The sequence below is a fragment of the Rosa chinensis genome, chromosome 5 (assembly GCF_002994745.2).
Source record: "Rosa chinensis cultivar Old Blush chromosome 5, RchiOBHm-V2, whole genome shotgun sequence".
Taxonomy (NCBI): domain Eukaryota; kingdom Viridiplantae; phylum Streptophyta; class Magnoliopsida; order Rosales; family Rosaceae; genus Rosa; species Rosa chinensis.
In genome coordinates this window covers 29,276,726-29,300,116 of record NC_037092.1, presented here as the reverse complement: position 1 = coordinate 29,300,116, position 23,391 = coordinate 29,276,726, and the positions used below count along the sequence as shown (strand labels likewise).

The 23,391-nt window shown below is 38.0% G+C and overlaps 2 protein-coding genes across 8 annotated transcripts; both read left to right on the top strand.

Moving 5' to 3' along the window:
* The first annotated feature begins 8,675 nt into the window (after positions 1-8,675).
* Positions 8,676-21,908, top strand: LOC121048805 (B3 domain-containing transcription repressor VAL1-like). 7 transcript variants are annotated; one of them, XM_040506345.1, is made up of 12 exons: positions 8,679-9,086; positions 11,799-11,880; positions 12,059-12,197; positions 12,914-13,175; positions 13,381-13,480; positions 18,168-18,233; positions 18,354-18,419; positions 20,813-20,878; positions 20,994-21,042; positions 21,204-21,269; positions 21,445-21,489; positions 21,624-21,908. In XM_040506345.1, the coding sequence occupies exons 1-7, from the start codon at positions 8,980-8,982 to the stop codon at positions 18,417-18,419; spliced, it is 822 nt and encodes a 273-aa protein (XP_040362279.1). In that variant the 5' UTR covers positions 8,679-8,979; the 3' UTR covers positions 20,813-20,878; positions 20,994-21,042; positions 21,204-21,269; positions 21,445-21,489; positions 21,624-21,908. The 7 variants fall into 7 exon arrangements, with proteins under 7 accessions (XP_040362281.1, XP_040362279.1, XP_040362278.1 ...); XM_040506344.1 differs by having other exon boundaries at positions 21,424-21,489; XM_040506348.1 differs by lacking the exon at positions 20,994-21,042 and having other exon boundaries at positions 8,680-9,086; positions 11,849-11,880.
* On the top strand, positions 14,147-17,827 carry LOC112202395 (retrovirus-related Pol polyprotein from transposon RE1). Its single transcript, XM_040506338.1, has 2 exons — positions 14,147-14,292; positions 14,613-17,827. Exon 2 carries the CDS (start codon positions 14,634-14,636, stop codon positions 17,787-17,789), a length of 3,156 nt encoding a protein of 1,051 aa, XP_040362272.1. The 5' UTR covers positions 14,147-14,292; positions 14,613-14,633; the 3' UTR covers positions 17,790-17,827.
* Positions 21,909-23,391: the final 1,483 nt, after the last annotated feature.

The following is a 23,391-nucleotide window of genomic DNA, read 5'->3' as shown; positions in this document are numbered from 1 at the left end:
TGATCTCGGGATTTGGCAGCAACTTCACAAGACTCTACCGAGGTTTGAGGAGGGGGGCTCTGTTCCTCTAAGGCGGTCGGCGACAACTGCGGCCTTCAAGAGAGGGGGCGGCGACCCTAGTTTTTGGGGGTGGCGGTCTGATTTGCTTCTAGGCTGAGGTCCCGGAGTTTCTCCCGTAGTCCAAGGCAATGGTGGAGGAGCGCGCACGCCCACCAGAGGATTGATGGGGCGCGTCCTTCCAGCGACTCCGGTCTGCTCGATCTGAAGGGAAGAGAGGGAGGCGATGGGTTCTGGGCCATTGGGCCTCCAATCTGTCTGGGCTGCAGCTTTGTGGCCTGGATGGGTTGGCCCATCTCTCTCCTTTTTCTTCTCTTTCAGTTTTGGGTTGGGTGGAGTCTTTGGGAGGAGGCATATTCCTTTCTTTATCCTATGTTGGTCTTTGATTGGTACTGTGGCTGTGTTGATTTGTTGCGACGTACACCATTGGGTCTTAGGCGTCAAGATGCTCAAGACAGTGGTTCCATTTTTAGACTGGGTAGGGTTAGGGAAGCTTTATTTTGTTTGCTTTTCTTTTCGGCAGTTCCTTTAGGTTTTTCCTATTTGTTGGCTAGTAATAATTTGGCTGCTTGTTGCAGTCTGTAATGTGTTTGAATTTTTTAGTTTAGGCACCTCTGCCTTTGGCAGTCTGAATTGTACTCTGAGATGTATTATGAAGGATTTGCGAATCCTTCTAGCTTGACGCAGTGACGTCGTTAATATATTGGAACCTGATTCCATTCCCCTCAAAAAAAAAACATGCATATAATGGCATTAAGTTCAACTTCAAAGATTAACAATTTGCTCATGACAACATGCTCATTCATAAAATTAAGCCACTAATTAAATGAATTTCATGATAAAGACAAGAAACTAGTCATAAAATTGGCTAATTTCTATAACAAATTTTCATCGAAAATTACGCAAAGTCATGAACAAAAAACCACAACACTCTTTCATTAAGCACCAAAATTGATGCCATTACATGGTAAAAATTGCTAGGGCTTCAAGCCCTAGCCCCAAATAAAAAACTTCTCACAATCCACCAACATATATACCCACAATGAAATTCATCATTTACAAGAAATTAAAGTAAGGAGAGTTAAGAAAAGAGGGAGAGACCAACACTAAAAAGTGAGCATGACAAGATTGGAATTATACTCTCTCTTGGACCTAAACCCGAATCCTTGACGAAATGATGGAATTTGATTGAGCTATATATAGTGAAGAATAGATGAGAGGTGAGAGAGAGATGGTGGTCTTGGTGGTAAGGGGAAGAAAGGATGAGAGACTGCCATGTTTTTGGTCTAGAGGAATGAGGAGAGAGAATGAACAGATGGGTGGGTCGGCTGGTATTCTAGAGAGAAGGAACGGAATGAATTATATGGTCTCGTGGTGAAAGAGAGAAGTACGAAGAAAAATGGGTGCAGCGCTGTGTGGTTGAGAGCAATGACCAAAATATTGAGTATCGAGGAAATATCGATGGTCCAGAAAATGAAAATTTTGATGGAAATATCGAGAAAATTTTGATATCGAAAAATTTTCAAAGAATTGACTGAAATTGGGAGAAAATCATTGAAATTTTAAGTGAAACTTTGTGAACTACTTATTTGATCAATTATCTATTATATTGGAAAAAAAAAACAAATGGTGAAGCTTCTTCAATTCATAGTGAATTATAGTAATTTAGAGTAAATGTTTGATGTCGCTCGTATAATATTTGGTACTTTTAGAATAAATAATTCTAATTAGAAATTTTATAAAGTTGTAAAACTATTCAATCACTAAATACAAATTAATTAATATTACTACAACGTGGCAAAAGTATTTAGGAATGTTAGAGTCAAAAAACTAAAAATCTATAATTGCTAGAAATTATATCTTAGAAGTTAGAGGTTTAAATTAATTATCCAAAGGAATTAGTAATCTATTCCATCAAAAAGCGTACTAATATAAAAAAAAAGTACACAAGAACTAAAATCAACCGTAGTCGAGTTGGTTAGGTGTTTTTTGACTTGATATCGGAAGGGACAGGTTCACCTTTGTCAAGTTTTTCCTTTATTTTATTTGAGGAATATTTGCGAATATTTCCTAAAATTTCAGAAATATCGCACATTTCCGAAAATATCGGGATATATCGCGAAACTCTAAAAATATCGCACGAAATAATGTTGGTAGGCATCCAAAATATCAGTCTAAAAAAAATGAAAATTTCGCCGATATTTCAGCAAAATTATTGATTTTTCAGTCATTGGTTGAGAGAGAGAATAGGAAGATATGATGCCACGTGGCAGCACAAGACTGGAATAGTGGAAAGAAAGGAAAAAGAAAGGGCATTCACAATTATGCTCAATGACCAAAATATCGAATATCGAGGAAATATCGACGATCCGAAAAATGAAAATTTCAATGGATATAGGGAAAGACCCTATGCTCTGGTCTTGGGAACTCTAATTGATCCACTTCATATGGATAAGGAGGTTGGTATAGCTCTCTTGCGACTTGAGAAGAGATTCTACCGTTCTGGCGGGATCATAAATGAATTCGAGTACCATTCTGATTGCCTCTTTCATGATCTTTTCTATAGGTAGAACTACTGTGAGTGGTCTAAACTTCGATCCTTATTTCTTTCTTCATATTGTAAAGGGAAGCAAAGCCCCTTTGTTCGAGGAAATATTGATATTGGTAAATATTCAAGAAAAATGGTGGAAATTTAGAGAAAAACATGAAATTTTGAAATGAAACTTTAAGAGATGTTTATTTCATCATTTATCTACCATATTTAAAATTAAAATGTTAAACCAACATTACGACATAATGACTTATAATACTTTAAGGTGAATACTAGTATATTGAGTCACTAACAGTTCTTGAAATATGATTTAATAATACTTATTATTATAGATAATTATTGTCTGAACAAAGTCTCTATAACAGAGGAGTTTACTAAAAGTAGTAAAGTCAATATTAAGTGTTAACATATCTAATTTTGTATTAAAAATGTAGGGGCGAAAAATGAAGTTGCAAAGGTGAATTGTGTCATGAGTTTAATGAAAATAATTTTCTATTCTATTTATAGATATAAATTTTTTAAAAGATTGAAAGTAAGAATGGTAGATACAACAGCACTACGAGTCCTTCATGTAACAACCTATAGCACTGCGGGTCCTTCATGTATCAACCCATAACCACTGGATGTTTCAGCAATGCTGGATTTACCGGCAGTGTTGGTTGGTTCAAAGAAAGCGCCTGCGAGAGCCAGTAAATAAAGCTTGAGCTCCCAGTCTATTTACTTATGCACCCACTCCCCTTCTCTTCACCATTATGGGACTGTTAGCGTAAGTACTTGAAGCTCAGGTCGAATCGTTTCGCTCAAACCCTCAGACAATGGCTGTTAAACCTAGTCCAGATGTCTCCAATATTTTTGGGGACAAAGGCCGGTGTCTCTGGCCTTTGTCACTTGCAGCAAGTGCTCCAAACAATTGGTGTTATGTACCAATTCTTTGGATTTTGAACCCAATTTAGAGATGCCTCAACTTGAAGGACCTTTGGTGGTGTCACCGACAAAGAAGAGCAAAGTTGGGGGGGGGGGGGGGGGGGGTCGGTAGGTAGCAAGAACAAACCTAAGGCCGAAGATGTCAAGCCTTGAAAGGTGAAGCCGGTCTCAGCGGGTTTGAAGAAACCAAGAAATTAAGAAGCGTACATTAAAGCGTGCTCCGGTTCTTGAAGAGGAGGAAGCAGAGACTTATTGTTTGTTGGCATCCCAGGGATGCCCTTTTTGCGTAGGAAGGTTCTGTGAGTTTATGAATAAATTGAATTTTGAATTGGACCTAGTTCGGTTTAATCTCTGGTAGTGTCAGGTTATTTCGTTATTTGAGGAACACGGATGTCCAAGACATTCTTACGTAGGATTTCTAGTTTACTAGGGCCTCTAGGTGGTAACTCATTTTTTTAACATGCCTAACATTTTGTGTATAATATATCTCTCACTATATTTTAATGGATTGACACCTCTTTTTGATCAAATAAATAAAACATTTTACAATTCTTTATATGTGTGTAATACTGATTGTCATATATATATATATATATATATATATATATATATATATTAAATATTAATGGTAATTCCATTGATACTAGCGCATGCCAAGAAGGTCATTATATACTCATCCGCTGACACATGACAATGGCCAGAACAAGGATTCGTGGAGGAGCCACAGTGGCACATAGGATAGACCAACTATATTTGAACTTATTGCTCACTTAAAAGCTATGAAAAAACATAGCGAATAGACAAGCCAAACTACACTCGTCAGGTTCCTAATACAAGAAACTTATTGTAATTAGACAAAAATCTAAAAACATAGGTTTGGGCCAAAAGCCTAAACCCTAGCCCAAATTAGAAGCTATTGGACTAGGGTAGAACCCCAGCCCAGAAACTCAAAGCCCACCAAAGCAAAGGTCAACCCAAGGCCCATCAGCTTGGTCCGGTCCAGTCCTCATACGCCCACGTCCCTGTCGTATGTAACAGCAAGCCACTCCGTCCGCCACGCGCCGCCACCACCTGGGCCAGCCTCAATTCGCGCCACCATGACCTGCGCCGCCACTAGCACTCACAGCCTGTGACCCAAACCGCACGGGCCATGCCGCCCCAACCCACGCCACCATAGAGAAGACCAACCCCGATCCAGGCCCTCTCACCTCACACCGCCATCGAGTAAGACCGGTGGCGTCATCATCAGGGTTCGCTCGCCAGACCTGTTAGCACGATCACCGCCTCTCACCATCCTAGTCAGAACCACTGACAAGCCCCGAGCAAACCCCATCTGATGGACCAAGAGCAATAGCCATCAATACCCGTCCGGCAGCAGACCCCATGACGACGCCGAGGTCAGAGGCCAGCCCATGCGTCCGAGCGTCGCCGGACAAGGATGATTTCTCATATCGGAATGCCGGCCTTTAGGGTTTTCTCGCGGAGAGAGAACCTCACTATCAGTAATCAAAACCCCATTTTATACTGATTGTCATGTTATAATTTACTATTTGACAATAACGACTAGTCTAAATGGGCAAATGTTTTGAAATTTGACCTATTTGGTATTTTCATTATTTTTTATGTTAACACACATCATCTCACTTTTAGATTATTATGGAATACAGATCTAACCTATTAATATCCATCTGCCTTTAGATGTAAAAGATATTTCAATATAAATGTAATAAAGATAATGTATCGCGTTGGCCGATATAAATACTGCCAAGTCGAATGACCAAAGTTGAGTCACCCAAACCTTCCTCGTTGAAGCTATTGAGGATTGAGGAGCATGGAAATGTTTTGCTCTTCAATTTCTCCCATAAATTGAAGCAAAGCTCTCGCCTCTCCCATATGCTCTTTTTTATTATCAAACTGCTCTTTTTTATTATCAAACTGCTCAAGAAATGGCTGAGCTGAGATCAATTAGACTTTGTAATGTCTTGTATCGAATTTGCTCAAAGGTGTTAGCTAACAGGCTAAAGAGAATTTTAGGAGTTGTGATTTCTCTCTTGTAGAGTGCATTTGTACCGGGTCGATTGATATCTGATAATACCCTAGTACGTGGCGACAGAAGTAGCACACTTTATGCACACTAGTAGAAGGGGTAGTGAGGAACACTTTTCATTAAGTTGGATATTAGTAAAGCCTATGATCGGCTTGAGTGGCGCTTCTTAAAGAGTATGCTTTTGAAATTGGGGTTTGCTGAAGAATGGGTGGAAGTGGTGATGGCTGGTATTCAAACTATTAGCTATTCATTCCTGGTAAACGGAGAAGTAAGAGGGTATGTAAGGCCAACTAGGGGCATCAGACAAGGTGATCCACTCTCACGTACCCTATTTGTTCATTCTTTGTGCGGAGGGTTTATCATCTCTTGTTGAGCACTTTGTGAACCAGCAATGGTTTAAAGGCATCGGAATAACTCCGACAGCGCCCACCATACATCACCTCTTATTTGTCGACGACGGCTTCTTGTTTAGACATGCAGATGAAGAGGAATGCCAACAATTCAGGAATATTCTCCATACTTATGAAATTGCATTTGGTCAGCGTGTTAATTTGCAAAAGAGCAGTGTTGCGTTTAGTAAACATATGGAGCTTGAATGACAAGAATCTCTGGCTGCTATACTCGGGGTACAACGATTAGAAAAGCATGATAGATACTTGGGGTTGCCGACCCATGTGGGGAAGAATAAACCTGCTGCTTTCGCTTACTTGAAAGAAAAGCTTGCGAAAAAGGTAGTGAGCTAGAGGTCTTATCACTTAGTGGAGCTGGTAAGGAAATTTTAATTAAAGCAGTAGGACAATCGGTCCCCATGTATGTGATGAACTGCTATAAACTCTCTGTGGGTCTTTGTGATGATCTACATCAATTATGTGCTGGTTTTTTGTGGGGTGATTCTGAAGAAAAAAATTAGATTCATTGGCGTTCTTGGGATCGGTTGTGTGTCCCGAAACAAGATGGAGGAATAGGATTTAAAACTTTACATTTGGTTTAATTTGGCTATGTTGGCAAAGCAGAGCTGGAGGCTATTACAGAATCCTGATTCTTTAGTAGCTAAATTGTACAAAGCTATTTATTTCCCTACTGGAGAGTATGACACAGCTGAGTTGGGAGCTGCACCTTCATTTTTCATGCACATTATCTTGGAAGCTCAACAAGTGCTGCTACAAGGGTTGAGATGGCAGGTTGGTGATGGGTCAACTATTGAGATTTGGAACCATAACTGGATTCTGGATAAATATCCTAGATACCCTTCTTCTCCTCCTCCTCACGATGCTCCTAAATATGTGTCAGAGCTTATTGACAATGTTACTTGGAGCTGGGACGTGCAGTTATTGACCAGGTACTTTACTCAAGCAGATATTGACTTCATTTTGAGCATTCCGTTGAGTAGAAATGCATCTATAGATCGGCAGATATGGCATTTCAACAAGAAGGGTGTCTTCACTACAAACAGTGCATATTATGTAGCAAGAGATTTGGCTGCTTTGGGGCTAATCTTATCCCCTCAACCACCTACTGACCCTTTAAAGGTGGTCTGGAAGACTATATGGAGTGCCAAAGTACGGAGTAAGGTGGCCTTGAATGCATGGCGAATTGCAGCAAATATTCTTCCTACAGGACGGAATTTAAGCTTGAAAGGCTATGATGGTGATACGAGATGTGTTTTGTGTAGCCATGATTTGGAGGATAGTTTACACTGGTTTATTAATTGTCCTTATGCAAGTGATATTTGGTCAAAGGCCGGCTTACAATGGTCAGTGAATGGTGCTACATCTATGCATGAATGCTTATTGGAAAAATCATAATAGCCAAGTATGGGAACAAAAGAGTAAGCATGCTTCGGAAACTTTCCTGATTACTCTTGGCTAGTATGAAGATTTCAAGAGGAGCAATGCTAGTCCAGTAGTACGTTGCAGACAAGGAGTTAAGTGGGTTAAACCTAGGGCAGGACAGTTTAAGATGAACTGTGATGGAGCGTATATAGCTTCAACTAGACGTGGAGGAGTTGGGTGTGTATTGCGGAACAGTGAGGGTGAGTTTTTGGCTGGTACATCTCGCCCTCATGCACTACTTACCTCCCCTTTTCAAGCCGAGCTGCTTGCACTAAAGGAAGGCTTAAGGCTAGCGATGACTTTACAATACACAGAGATAATGTTTGAGAGCGACTGTGCTCTTTTGGTTCAAGCCTTTCAGCAGGAACACCAAGACTTATCGACCATGCGCCTATTGATTGACGAGATTACAAGCATGCTTCAGGGGAATCCTGGTTTTCAAGTTACTCATGTACAGCGAGAAGCAAACACGGTTGCACTTGTTAGCTTCTCATGCACTGAGATGTAGTGATAGCCAATCATGGTTTGTACAAGCTCTCGACATCATAAGGGGTGTCTTTTGAAACGAGAGTTCTTGTTAATTGATTCAATGAAATCACTTTTCAAAAAAAAAAAAATCTAAAATAAATTTTTGAACTGCATCCCACATTGGCCAATCTCAAGTCTTATCTTAATTGTTCTTATCTTGCAGGGATTCTGAAAAGTTTTGCCCATATTTCTGCCATAAATTAAAGTAAACTTCTCGCCTGACAATACTACCAAATTGTTTTCCAGATATAAGTTTCAATTTAAATTTTGGTCGGCATCCCACTGGGGCAATCTGAAGTCTTATCGTAATTAATTGGTCTCATCTTAACCATTTTTAGTTGCTTTGAAAAATTGGATCGACAAATCTTCAGACCTTAAATACTTGTTTCTTGTTTAAATTTAATTTCTTTACCTCTTAAACTATCAATTGATATTTAATCAGCCTCTCATCAATGACTTAGTTAAGCTTTAATTTTGAGACTTAATATAATCGATCTTATTTTATACACATTCAAGCTAGATCCGAACATTGCACATTGCATAATCAATAAGTAACACATATTATTTTCCTTCGTTATTTTTCATTGCGGATCAAAGAACCCTTTCATGTAATTGGTAAATTTTTGTTTTGATTTGTGATTTTGGGTTTTTGTATCTTTTATATGAAATAATATTCAAAAACTTATGGGTTCAAATGTGGCGACCCTATCTGAATTTGATGGGAAAAAAAGAAAAGAAGAGGGAAAGTAGCGAGTATAAAAAGCAGGTTGTTTTGAAAACGAGGAACCTGACCCACTTTTGGTTCTTCCTGAGCTTTGGAAACCATCAAAATTCTCCTACTTTTTCAATCTCGCCCATCAGATTCATCCCCCCACATTCATTCCATGTCAACCCAGTTCAAATCTAATTCGATTCACCAACCCCCCAAAACCCTAATTCCCAATTTGTGAGCCATCGCAAATTAGGAAAGGTCGAAATGGCTTTGACCCACACGCATTTATACTCTCTGCCTCCGTCACTGTCTTTGCTTCTTGGCTTCAATGGCTGCCAAAGCTTCGTGCTTTTCCTGCAAGGCCGAGAGTGATCAGTTCGTTAATGGCTGGGAGCTCAAGGATGGGTCTTTCGCCCAGCTCTGCAAGAAATGCGGGTCAGCCCAGTTTTTTTATTTTATTTTTTTTTTACGTTTTTTATTTTGTGATGATATTGGTCTGTTTTGATTGAAATGAATTGGGTTTTTTTTTGTTTTCGTTTTTGCTTTAAAGGATTGTGTTGCTGTATGTAAATGTTTTGTTTTGTTTTTCTGATTGAATTGATATTGTGGTTCTGTGTGTGGTTTTGGGTTGATTATGATTTGATGCTGCAGTTGATTTGTCACATTGTCTTTTGGTTTTAATTTGGTACGGTTTTTCATCTGTTTGTGGTAGTTTATGCTATTGGTTTTAATGGAGGGACTGAAAACGGAATGCAATCCGTTACGATTTCTAGTTGAGACTGGTGTATAAAATGTAGAGGTCGAGTCAAAATATGAAGATTTCTAGTTACAACTTCACCCATTTGGCCATTTAGTATAAAAATGAAGAAACTGAGTCAAAATATGGATAGTTACTTACACTATCATGTAATGGTCTAGAACTCTAGATTAAGAAAGGGCCCTTGATTAAGTCTATTTGTCTCGAGATAAGTTTATACGTTTCTTTATAAATCCTACTCAATGTACAACTGCTATTAGCTTCGAGTCTTTTACAAGTTAGTTGAAAGGCTGCAGCCCCAATGTCCACAGCCTCAAGGCTAGTTACTAGACGGTCTGCATGCAAGGGGGCTTCTGTTTTTATCCAAATGGCCATGGCCTAGAGGGTGCCTTAGAAGTTTCTTTTTTCTTATTTTCAATGGAGCAGAGGGCTTTTTTCCTGAAAGCAATCCAGTGATTTAACAAAAGAGTTGGTTCCTCTCTGTGCAACGTAAACAATCTTATATGTGAATATTTGAGTTAGGTAGAAGACTATGGAATGTCTTTCTGCAAAACATTTAAAATAATGTGTGCTTTTCCTAATTTCTTGCTTTGATAAATCCCATAAATTTTTCTTAGTTCTCCAAATTTCCTTGAGTTCGTTTGAAACAAATTTGAGGTGAAATGCATGACTCACTAGTAATGACTAACAACACAGAGCCACCTAGTGGTATTATTTAATTTTCTTCTTTTCTGATCTACGCTACTAAAGTTAAGTAAGGTGATTTGAAGATCAATTTGAACTTTTCAAAATACAAGATTATTGTTATGAAAAATCATAATTACAAAACTCATGACCTACTATCTGAAGTCAATTATATTTTTTCTTGTGATTATCACCACAAATTAATCCGAAGATCGTTTGAGTTATCTTGAAAGTAAATGCCTTGTCTATAAGTTTCGTTAGATGTTTTCATTGGGAAAAGGTCAAAATAGTTTGATGGCAGATCTTTGTAAGTATAAAGGTCTGTAAGTATAAGATGTCTTCTCCGTCTAAGACTTCTTTGGTCTTTCGCCATCTTTTAGAATATCGTGTAACCCAAAAAAATTTAGCCTAAAAGCAACTGGGACAAGGTTCTTGGTCCCACAAGAATGAATTAAATCTGAAGACACATTCTCAGTCTACACTGTAGGTGCAGGGTATAATTTGGTTTTTTGTGACAAATCACTAGGATACCATACAGGTGAATTCCTTACAGGAGAATTCCCAAGAACTTGCTCATAGCACTGACCTCATACTTCATGAACCATTCTTGGGAATGTTAATTATTGATAAAAGATGTATTTCCAGGATACTTCCCACACTCTTTCTGGATGAAGAAGAGCCCGAAGTGTATTGACTAAATCTACGTGCCTCAAGAGTGATAGTACTTTTTGTGGAATTGCAGGGTCCTGCAATATAAGAGCAAGTTAATTCAAATCACTTCCTCAACCAAATGGCACTAGCGTACGGGTTGCTTGCATGGAACCAATGACATAACATTTGGTAGTTGACAGGTCCAGTGAATTTTAAGCAATTTAATTTGTTATATGTACATAGGAAAAAAGGGAGGAGTATGATTAAAGTAGGAAACTTATTATTTATATTAAATGTTGCCGTAGAATATGAAACTTATTATTTGTATTAAATTTTGATGTAGAACAGTTTAAATAAATACTTGGTTTGAATAATTTGAGTTACCGTTCTTTTTGTTTTCCAATTCTCAGCATGTTCTGTTAAGTAAATCTGAAATGCTCCCAAGCACTTGTCTGCTGTAACATAGGGTTTTCAGTCTTATGATTGATTTTATTTAAGGTACCCAGCTTTCATACTTGGACTAGTACATCTGCCACAGTGTCATGTGTTGGACAGCTCTGAGCATTAAAAGAAGTAACAGATGATTATAGTTCAAGTTTGGTTTTATCCTTGGGTTTTAATTCTCTTATACTTATTACCTCCTGCAATCCTAGCAACAATTGGGACCTAATGTCTTGAATCCGCACAAGGAAGTTAATTCAAACAGAAATCCTTAGCTCAAATTGGTGATGATTAATAGCTTTCTTGAAACCGTAGTCAAAGCAAAATCTTACCTTAGAAGGGACGTAGGTAAAGAAGTTACCGAACTGTACCTCTAGCCCATCCAATGCAATTTTTTATTTTGTGAGGTCATACTTAAGAAAGTATCTAATGCATAGCAATTTTCCCATGTGATCGACATAAATGCTAGTCTTGAGTGTAAACTTTTTTAATTACTGTAGTGTGGTGTTAATTTTTCATATGGTGAAGTTTGAAAGTGCAAATGTGATTAATTATACATATATTCCTCATAGTTTTCGGTAAATGGTAACTTACTTAATCCTTTACAAAGTTAGTTTTGCTTATGTGAATGGTATATTTTGTGAAACTTTTCACATGGAAGCGGAAGGCTGGAGAGACTGTGCTGTTTGTGGGAAGGTGAGTCTTCTTTTTGTTTTTAGTATAATTTTATTTTTCCCAATTTTGTTTCTGACATCTGTTTGTGAATCAATACAAATTCTATTAGAATTTGATTCAGATAAGGACATAAAACTCTGTCTTTCATTCTATCATCAATAATTTTTGAAAGAAACTAATAATTCGTTTCCTTATGCAGCCACTCCATTGTGGGTGCATTATGTCATGCAACAAGTATGCACCACTGGATTTCGGAGGTGTAGGTTGCTCAAAATGCTTACTAGAAGTTGATCAGTCCATTGCTTCAGGTCGAATGACCAGAATGCTGAAAGAAATAGGTCAGTGATGTATGGTGAATTCTTTATATAGTGTATATACGTTTTGAGATTTAGTATGTGTGGATTCCTGCTGTAGCTGTCCAGTCTATGCTTTTTGTGGGTATTCCTTTGTTGGAAAATAGCGTGCTTGGATGAGTGAGGACCGAACATTCATATCCGCACGTAGCTGATGATCATGTGCAGATATATAAAATAACTGAGCTACTTTTGATTTGGAGCTGGTCTCACTGCAAGAGACAAAGTATACAATTATGTATGTCTAACATGGTAAATTTCACAATATAAACACGTCTTTGAAGATTATCAGATTTTTTTTGGAAGATACCTTATTCGCTTGTTAAATACAGCAGGCAGTGTTTCTGTGCTTGGGTTGAAATCTCTCAGGAATTAGACAAGGAAAGTTAGACAATAAATGAAATGAAGAAACATTGGTTACAAACTGCTTGTTTTGTTCCGAAGATTTTACCCAACTTCTCCGTTGGCTTCTTCAAGCCTGAATTTTTTCTTTTTTCTCTTATCACTTGGATTCAAAACAACTAAATAAGTAATGGAAATATACTACATAAATAGTTTATCTTCCATGTTCTTTTTCACCAACCAAACATAGGTTGGTTTGACCTTCTATGCTGTTATACTGGTAAAAAAATATTGTAATATGAGTATATGACTGAATGAGGGACTGACTACTGACCAAAGCCAGTTCTCTGCTATTGCAGTTGCCACGTATAAGACAGATCCAACAGTTTCATCTGATCCTACTGAGAAAGTTGTCGAGTCCCTTTCTCCTGGATCTTCACAAGCGCCTGCTCCTCATTTTGGAGAAGAAGCCAATACGGATGCATCTAAAGGAGATACAGCTTGTGAAACCAAAGTAGACAGTGAAACACCTCAAGTGGATATCTCCACAGGAAACCATTTACACCCTGACAATCTGCCGAAGATGACAAATGCTGAGCAACTCCAAAAAGTCTCCGGAAAGTATCCATTAATCTTGTGTCATAGGTTTTAGATGTTCAAAGAAGTAAGTAATCATGTTCTAACATTAGTTATATTTTTGAAGATATTTTGCTTTTTCTTTTTTCCAAGTTCATTTCAGTTTCAGTAATAAGCTTGGCTTACTGCGATGCAAAAGTTGGTTCTATATACTATCTACTTTGAGGTTTGCTTCCTTGACCAATCTAAGCTTAAACTCTGATCTTATACCTCTGTTTGAGAAGTCATCAACCACATGTGATGCTAATCGGAGTACAGGATGTCTTGTGATACCAAAGAAATACGCAGAGGTGAGTTCCAGTGCTCCAGACCATAAAATCTTAAATTTTACAAGCACAATAAAGATGATCATGATATCTTCGTTGTGTTGTCATATGCTTCCATTTTTTATTTTTTTTTTAGAAGAGCTGGTGATATCATACCTGTTGGCGTGAGTCATGCCATGTAATTAGGATTGTGAATATTGTGTATTATTAGGATTATTCTGTTGTAATTAGTTTCCTAATAGGTCTGGTAATTAGTTTCCTAATAGGTCTGGATGTATCTTGTATATATACTCCATTCTTGGAGAAGGTAAATAACATCAGAAAATTCTCAATCTCTTATTCCTTTGTTCTATTTGACTTGGTATCAAAGCCGAGATCCATTCGGATTCGGTTTGTTCTTTCCGCTGCGAATAGAGGGTTCTTTTGATTTGGTCCTTTTTGATTTGGTTGAATTGGTTCTTTTGGTTGGTTGATTCTCTTGCCTTGGTTCTTTTTATCGAATTGGTTCTTTTGCTTCTGCAAGTCGTGAATTAGTTCTTTTGCTTCTACAAGTTGATTTCATCCTTTGTCCATCAGTTCATCTTTTTTGTTCTTGTGTCCGTCCATATCCATCCTGGTTCTTTGGTATTCTTTTTGTTACAATTTGTAGGGTCTGAAAAAAAAAAAAAAAAAAAAAAGGATGGTGGATTTGACTCTTACCGACAGTAATACTGGAGGACGTGGTGGTAGTCAAAGAGGCAAAGCGGCAGTCCAATTGGTGCCAGAACCTGACTTCTACGGCATTGCAGGGCAAGATCCCTCACAGGGTAATGTTTCCTTGACTAAGGGAACTCGAGGTAAAATTGGTGTTGCTTTACATGTTTCTGACTTTACTGGTAGTGATACATGGATAATTGATTCTGGTGCGTCTGACCATATGACCTATGATAAGTCCTTCTTTATGTCTATGTCATCCCCTTCTATATCCCATGTTTCTAATGCGAATGGTGCGTCTTTTCCAGTCTTAGGTATTGGGTCTGTTCAGGTTACACCATCCATTGTATTGCATGATGTGCTTTATGTACCCTCATTGTCTCATCATCTTTTGTCTGTATCCCAGTTGGGGTCACAAAATAAATGCTCTGTAACCTTTTATCCAATGTATGTTATTTTTCAGAATCTGTGCACTAGGGTGATCATGGGCAAGGGAGACCTGAGGGGGAGACTGTTTCACTTGGATTGCATGTACGCAGAGCCAACACAAGCACCAGAACAACCTTTAGCCCTGACATTGAATTCTGACAGATTAAGTGAGCTATGGTTGTGGCATAGGCGTTTGGGTCATCCATCTTTTGGAGTTATGAAGAAGTCCATGCCTTCATTGTTTTTGGGAGTTAGTGAGTCTAGCCTGCATTGTGAAACTTGTGCTTTGGCTAAGAGTCATAGGTCTAGTTATCCTTCGAGTTTTCATTCTAGTACTATGCCTTTTGAGTTAATTCATTCAGATGTGTGGGGTCCTTCTAAACATTCTACCCTTTCTGGAATGCGATATTTTGTGTTATTCATTGATGACTTTACTCGATTATCCTGGGTGGTTTTACTTAAGTCCAAAGATTCTGTTTTCTCTGCTTTTACAGCATTCCATAAGCTTGTTCGTACTCAATATGATGCTCATGTTAAGGTCTTTCGTTCCGATAATGGGGGTGAGTTTGTCAATCATTCTTTTCATGAATATTTCCAACACCATGGCATCATACATCAAACTTCATGCTCACAGACACCTGAGCAAAATGGGGTGTCTGAACGGAAAAATCGTCATCTTCTGGACATGGCTCGGTCTCTTCTACTTAGTGCTAACATGCCAAAGTATCTTTGGGGAGAGGCCGTATTGTGTGCTTCTCATCTAATCAATCGTCTTCCGTCTGTCCCTCTTCAAGGTCGTGTCCCACTTGAGGTCCTGTCTAACTATGTTTCTATTCCATCTTCTAATACTCTTCCTGCTCGTGTCTTTGGTTGTATTGCTTATGTTCATCTATATAAGAATCAGAGGTCAAAGTTGGATGCTAGAGCCCTTAAGTGTGTGTTTGTGGGGTATAGTTCTCATCAGAAAGGTTACAAATGTTATCATCCTCAATCCCAGAAGTTTTATGTCACCATGGATGTTACGTTCAGTGAAGATGCATGTTATTTTTTGCCTCCTGTGACTCCTTGTCAGGGGGAGAAGTCTTGTTATTATGAAGATTTGTTTAGTGGGCAAGATGGGAGACTAGCATCCGAGTTCTCAAGGCTGGAGTGTTTTGGAACGGAACTTGAAAAAGAGGACAGCAGCCCACCGAATCGAGAAGAGAATTTGGGTGGAACGGAACTTGAAAAAGAGGACAGCAGCCCACCGAATGGAGAAGAGAATTTGGGTAGTCAGTTACTGACCAGTCTATCGGATCAGTCTGACCGGTTGGTTGAAGAGGAAGTTTCTGATTATGTTTCCGATGAAATTCCCGATGTCACCAATGCCGTTTTGAACAGTTCTTCTGTCTCTCCCTCTCCTTCAGTGGTCTCGCCTGCTCAATCATCACCCAAGGTATGTTCTAATCCTTCTTTATCTAATACTCCTTCTGTGTCAACTAGTGTTCCTTCTTCTGTGTCAGATATTGTTCCCACCAAAACTCTGCCTAGTCGTTCCACCCGTGGTCAACCCCCGAAGCACTATGAACCTACTCTAAATGCCAAAGCTAAATACCCCGTTGCTAATTATGTGTCAACCCATAGGCTGTCTAAACCGTATGTAGCATTTGTGAATCAATTATCTTCTGTGTCTCTCCCTAGTAAAGTGCAGGATGCAATGAGGGATGAGAAGTGGATGCAAGCAATGACAGTCGAAATGGATGCTCTTGAGAAGAATTGTACGTGGGAGCTAGTATCATTACCACCCGGGAAGAAGACAGTTGGTTGTCGGTGGGTGTATACTGTGAAACACAATTTAGATGGATCGGTGGACAGGTACAAGGCAAGACTAGTGGCTAAAGGCTATACTCAAAAGTATGGAGTGGATTATGATGAGACATTTGCACCAGTGGCCAAAATTAACACAATTCGGGTACTTCTTTCGTTAGCTGCTAATCTTGATTGGCCTTTACAACAGTTCGATGTTAAGAATGCATTCTTGCATGGTGATTTGCATGAAGAGGTTTATATGGATTTGCCTCCTGGATATGGTACTTCTACTGGAGAGCAGGTGGTGTGCAGATTGAAAAAATCTCTTTATGGTTTGAAGCAGTCTCCCAGAGCTTGGTTTGGCAGGTTCACCAAGTTCATGAAGAAAATTGGCTACCGGCAAAGCAATTCAGATCACACCTTGTTCCTTAAACATCGGTGTGGTAAAGTGACTGCCTTGATTATTTATGTTGATGACATGGTTGTGACAGGTGATGACTTTGAGGAGATTCAAAGGTTACAAGATCAGTTATCTTTAGAATTTGAGATGAAAGATTTGGGTAATTTGAAATATTTCTTGGGAATTGAAGTTGCTCGTGGGAAGGATTGTATTGTGTTGAGTCAGAGGAAGTATGTTCTCGACTTGCTGGCAGAAACAGGTATGCTTGACAGTCAACCTGTTGATACTCCTATTGAGCAAAACCATCGGTTAGCAGAGTACTTTGATCAAGTACCTACGAATAAAGCAAGATACCAGAGGTTAGTTGGCCGGTTGATTTATTTATCCCACACTAGACCAGATTTAGCCTATGCTGTTAGTGTGGTGAGTCAGTTTATGCATAATCCCAGTAAGACTCATATGGATGCTGTATTTCGTATTTTGCGGTATTTAAAGTCTGCTCCAGGGAAGGGATTACTCTTTTCAAAACACAGTCACTTGGATGTTTCCGGGTACACAGACGCGGACTGGGCAGGTAATATTACAGATCGCAGGTCTACTTCGGGCTACTTCACATTTGTGGGTGGTAACTTGGTTACTTGGAAGAGCAAGAAACAAAAGGTGGTAGCTCGTTCTAGTGCAGAAGCAGAGTATAGAGGAATGGCCCGAGGACTTTGTGAGTTGTTGTGGTTGAGAAATTTGTTGAGGGATTTGGGGTTCAGGCAGGAAAAGGCTATGCAGCTTTATTGTGATAATAAGGCTGCAATTGAAATTGCTCACAATCCTGTTCAGCATGATCGCACGAAGCATGTGGAGGTAGATCGACACTTCATTAAAGAGAAGCTGGATGGACAGATCATTATGTTTCCCTTCGTTCCTACTGAAGAACAGTTGGCGGATATTCTTACAAAGGCTCTCTCAAGTAAAGCCTTCTATGACTCACTTGACAAGTTGGGCATCCGTGATCTGTATGCACCAACTTGAGGGGGAGTGTTGGCGTGAGTCATGCCATGTAATTAGGATTGTGAATATTGTGTATTATTAGGATTATTCTGTTGTAATTAGTTTTCTAATAGGTCTGGTAATTAGTTTCCTAATAGGTCTGGATGTATCTTGTATATATACTCCATTCTTGGAGAAGGTAAATAACATCAGAAAATTCTCAATCTCTTATTCCTTTGTTCTATTTGACTATACCTTGGGAGTTGTTTATTTTATTTTTTTTTATTTCTATTACTCAACCTTTAATACAATCAAACGTTTCTATGATTTCCAGTTATACTTGATTCTAAGTTTATCACGAAACAAGTGAGCTACCACTCTTTACTTGAGTTTGATATGTGCCATCATTGCTTCTAATAGGAACACTCTCCAAGGGACATTGAAACAAGTCCAACACCTGTAGATACAAGTCTGAAAACAGACCAGGTAATAGCTTCTTTACGACTACATGACCTTCATTGTAATCATATGTTTCTATATTTTCATTTATATTTCAATTTTATGCTTTTACCAAACAAGCGAGCTACTAATATGTGATTGAAATAGGAACAAACTCCAAGGGACATTGAAACAGGTCCAACGCCTGTAGATACAAGTGTGAAAACAGACTAGGTAAATAGCTTCTTTTCGACTACTTGATCTTCAGTGCAATCATATGTTTCTATAATTCTCATTTATATTTCAATTTTGTGCTTTTACCAAACAAGCGAGCTACTACTCTGTGAATAGCTTCTTTTCGACTACTTGACCTTCATTGCTGATAGGAACATTTTAATGCGACGTTTTAACTGCTATTTCCCTACATTTCCTGCGTTATTCCCTTAAAGAAACTCTGTTTGGGGAAGTTTCCATTCTTCGATTGGGAAAGTTCCTAATTGTAGAAAGTTTCCATTTTGTAGTTTCTATTTCTCATTTTTAGAAAGTTTCCATTTTTCATTTCTGGAAAGTTTCTATTTTTCATTTCGGGAAAGTTTCCATTCCTCACTTTTAGAAAGTTTCTATTTTCGTTTTAGGAAAGTTTCTATTTTTAGTAATAGTTTCTATTTTCAGGTCCTCGGAGCTCAAAAGTGGAAATGAACTCACGAAAGGAAAGAGGAGCTAGCCAACGTTAAGAGGTGTGAAGATGAGACACATAGGGCTACACAAATGAGCAGAAATGAAGAAATAAGCTTTCCTGCTCCAACCAGGAGACCCTGTGCAAAAGAGGAAAGTGTATCAAGCAAGATTCCGAAGCTAACCAAGAAACTAGACCGGAATAATGAAGAAATGGCGTTGGAAGATGACAAGGCTTGAAGGTGACGCAACAAGGCCCAAGAACTCTCTAGAATAACTTGGATTTTCGGCAAAATGGATAAAAGCCCATAAAAGCCCATGGAATTAGGGTTTGTGACGCAATGAAACAATGTTGGAGGGTTTTGCCGTGAAATACCAAGAGGAAGAGAGAATATTGGCGTGAAAATCAAAGGGAAAATAAAAGATTACGCCAAGAGATTTTCTAGGGAGGAGTTTAAGGAAAGAAGAAGTGTGGACATCAAGAAAAAGCTCATAATGCGTCTAGATTCATTCCTATATTCCCTAAAGGTATTTTGGCCGAAATAAAAGAGAAAAATTAGAATATATTCATGCAATTTCGGCAACAATATATTAGGGAATCATTTTGGAGTTTTATGATTGGTTGGATGACACACTAGGGCTTACTTGGCAATTTATCATTGGTGGAAGCTATGTGGAATTATTAAATTAACTCCATGGAAAATAAAAGAAGAATCACGGCTTGAAGACCAAGTTTGGCCGTCCCCTATATATACTCCCCTCCTCTAGACGTCTCACACACCTGACAATTCAGAAAATCACTCTATACGCGAAAGCTCTCTCCATCCTCTAGTGCATTCAACGTTTCAAGCATGGAAGAAGAAGAAGAAGAAGGAGCCGTGAGCATCATCATCCATTCTCCACCTTGAAGCTTGCTTTCGAGATTCAAGAATCCAACCGTTTCATCCTCCATCCTCATCTCCATCCACGGTGTAATTCAACCTCTTTCTTTGTAACCTTGTTTGATTTCGTTGGAATTGTTCTAGTTGACATTGATATTTGAACAAAGTTTAATTCTGAAATTTTATGATTGAATGAAGATTTCGATTCCTATGATTGTGATTCTTTAGTTGCTTTTGTGAGTTTGTTCAATTAGATTTGCTTGATTAATATCTTTTATGTGTTTATCTTATGTGGTTCGAAACATCTAAGGTTTGCATGTAATTGGTGCTAGATTTAAGTTTATGATTCACCTAATAGTTTTGTGAACTTGAATCGAAAGTAGTAAAGGTTTTGGACAAGAATCGAATTTAATTGAAGAGGATTGCAATTAGATGAACTTATTCATACTAAGTTGTGCACTTAAGTTGATAACCTTTCTTTATGCTTATTGCGTTGAACATGGCTTGATTAGCTAGCTTTCTAGACTTTGATTGCATGTTTGATAGGATTGATCTTCGTGCCTTCACTTAGATTAATTAGTAAAGGAAAGTAAAATATGGGAAATCGTTTGCTTCAAATGTTTCACATGATCAACTTTTTTCTCATGACTTGGAAGAACAATTGTAGGGTTGATTCGAATTTGATTATGAATTTGGTTTTGATCTTTGTTTCTTATGTTTCATTCTTGTATTTGTGTTTTTGTTTATACTTAGTTTTATTTCTTTCTTTTGTTTTTCGAAAACCTAAAACCCTAAAACCCCCTTAATTTCGTAAATTGTATATACTTGTGTAAATATTATACTTTGTTTTTATTTTAATTGTTTAATTGTTTTACAATGACAGGTGTACCCTCAATCCCCGGAATAGAACGATCCCTACTTGCTTATACTACTAATGATATTTATAGGGTTAAATTATATGCTTGGTTTGAGCGTATCAATTGCAGTCATATGTACGTTTATGTAATTTTCATTCATATTTCATATTACTCTGTGATTGAATTGTGATATGCGATGTATTGCATCTAATAGGGACAATCTCCAAGGGATATGGAGACAAGTCCAACTTTTGTAGAAGCAAGTCGGAAATCAGACAAGGTAATTAGTAATTAGTTTCTTTTCGAGTACTTGACCATTGTCACAATCATATGTTTCTTTAGTTTCAGTTATACTTTGATTCTGAGTCGTTACCATTATGATGAGCTAATAACAGGGACAATCTCCACGGGATATGGAAACTAGTCCAATGCCTGTACAAACAAGTCTGTAAACAGACCACATTTTTATTTTTTTTTGATTACCCAACCTTTTTTATCATATGTTTCTATGATTTCCAGTTATACTCTGATTCCAAGTTTTTACCAAACAAGTGAGCTACTACCCTATGGTTGAGTTGTGATAAGTGTGCCATTGCTTCTGATAGGAACAATCTCAAAGGGATATGGAAACAGGTCCAACACCTGCAGAAACAATCCTTAAAACAGACCAGGTAAATAGCTTCTTTTGGAGCATTCGCCCTAATTACAACATATGTTTCTATAATTTCCATTTATACTTTGATTTACTGTTCAAAAAAGAAAGTTATACTTTGATTTTTAAGTATTTACCAAACAAAGGAGCTACTGCTCTATAATTGATTTCAGTGATATCATTGCTTCTAATAGGAACAGTCTCCGAGGGGTATGGAAACAAGTCTGAAAACAGACTAGGTAAACAGCCTCGTTTTGAGTATCGAACCTTCATTACATTCATATGTTCCCCAGTTATATTTAATGAATAAAACTAGTGTTAATCAAAAACATTCACCATTAATAAACTTCTCTCTCTTTTCCATATCCTCCAGGACTGTGAACCCTGTGCTATCCTTGGATGCATGAAGGTTTTTATGCAATTTCAGTCCAAAACCACTCATTTGAGTGTCACAGCAGTCGTCCTTCTCCATTAGGCTTTTTAGACTTTCTGCTCCAAAGCGGAAATTGAGTAATTTTCTTTGTTATTTCCATCTTGCGAGTGTAAACTGAAATGATAGAGGAGATACTTACTAGCCATATATACTGTAGGTTTAAGTGCACTTCAAATATACAATGGCTTTAAGGTTATTTCAGATAATATGCCTTTATTGTTTTTTCTTTTTGAGCAAAAGACGAGTGGCTATGAATATGATCAAAATTACGGCATTGTCTGCAATGAACCAATTGAATTGTAGACCAACAGATGCCGTCAGGATTTCCGTTAGATTGACCGCGTCAACTCACATGGGACAGGGAAGATGAAACTGTGAAGTATGAAGTTACCACGGGGGCTTTTAGGGAAGAAGGAGAGAGGCAGCTGCATCGAGGAGGAGATAAGGTTGGAAGACTGTTGAAGTCTTGTGGTCGTTGAAGTCTTCAGAAACCATTAACCTGCAAACAAACCATAAGAATGAGAAGAAAGGGTCAGATGTATCAAAACAGGGCGAATTTCCAACACGCTTTGTTGCCAATGAAGTAGATCGCCCGGGCTTTGCTATCGTCAATCACAATCTCAGACAAGCAGGTAATCCAACAATCAAATTGTTCTTCAACGAGGCGGATGGTAATTAGAATGAGTCGTGATTTAGGCATCTGTTTATCTTTCTTATTTTTCACTTGTTTTCTGGTGAATCATTGTGTTTCTATGAATCATTCTTGTGTATCAAACTAAAATCCGAGCTGCATGTTCATATATAGTTTTTTTTTTTTTTTTCCTTCTTTTTTTTGGGTCTGGTTAATACTCCAGTTTGAAGTTTGAACTATATACACCACCAGTGTTAATACAAACAAACAAAACAATTAGAATGGCTACGACAGTACGCTGACAAGGATGAGATATCCTTCATTTGTGATCGTTGAGTCTAATATAACGTAATTTTGCTACTCTTTTTGATTAATTCTGAACCGTTTGTCACTTTGCATTTGGGCAGTGATGAGATTTTCTGTATAGGCTGTTTGAAGAAACTAAGTTGTTTTCTTTTTGTTTGAGGTGCTAGGCTCAATTGGCATTCTTGTTTTTGCCCCTCAATTCATTGCTCACTCTAATCAGCTATCAGTTTGAAGAAAATTCCGCTACTCAAGTATGGTGATTTCAAGAATTACAGTGGACTTTTCAGTCATCAGGACCTTTAGATCATACAGCTGAGCAAGATAAACCACTATCTCCAATATGAGGTTCTACATAGCCGATATTGATGTATTTATGTCATAGTAATTTAAAGCTGGAAAAATTGCGTCGACATGCTGCAACCAAACAACGGAATTTCGTAAGGAGAGAGGATAGATTGTTTTCCATGAAGTAGGATTTTGGTCCTTCTCTTGCAAACCAGATCTCTGCTGTAGACAAAGTAGAGTTCAAATGTTTAGGATTTGGTATCTTGTAAAATTTCATCTGATTCAGCCAAACCAAATTTCATCAGCTGCTTCAAAATTGCTTTTCATTGTAACATTGAGGGTGATGAAATTTTACAGATTTTGATGCTTGTTTAGGATTTGGTATATGTTTGTAATTTTATTCGTGTTTGCTTTTCCTAATCAGACTTTTCTTTGTTTGAACAGAAATTAAAATGCAATAACCATAATTATCCCAACGAGAAAAGA

Coding starts and splice junctions, on each gene's coding strand:
- LOC121048805 (XM_040506345.1), top strand. CDS start 8,980: ATGGCTGCCAAAGCTTCGTGCTTTTCCTGCAAGGCCGAGAGTGATCAG. Junction 9,087..11,798: donor CAGCTCTGCAAGAAATGCGG/GTCAGCCCAGTT, acceptor TTACAAAGTTAG/TTTTGCTTATGTGAATGGTA. Junction 13,481..18,167: donor TACCAAAGAAATACGCAGAG/GTGAGTTCCAGT, acceptor TGCTTCTAATAG/GAACACTCTCCAAGGGACAT.
- LOC112202395 (XM_040506338.1), top strand. CDS start 14,634: ATGGGCAAGGGAGACCTGAGGGGGAGACTGTTTCACTTGGATTGCATG.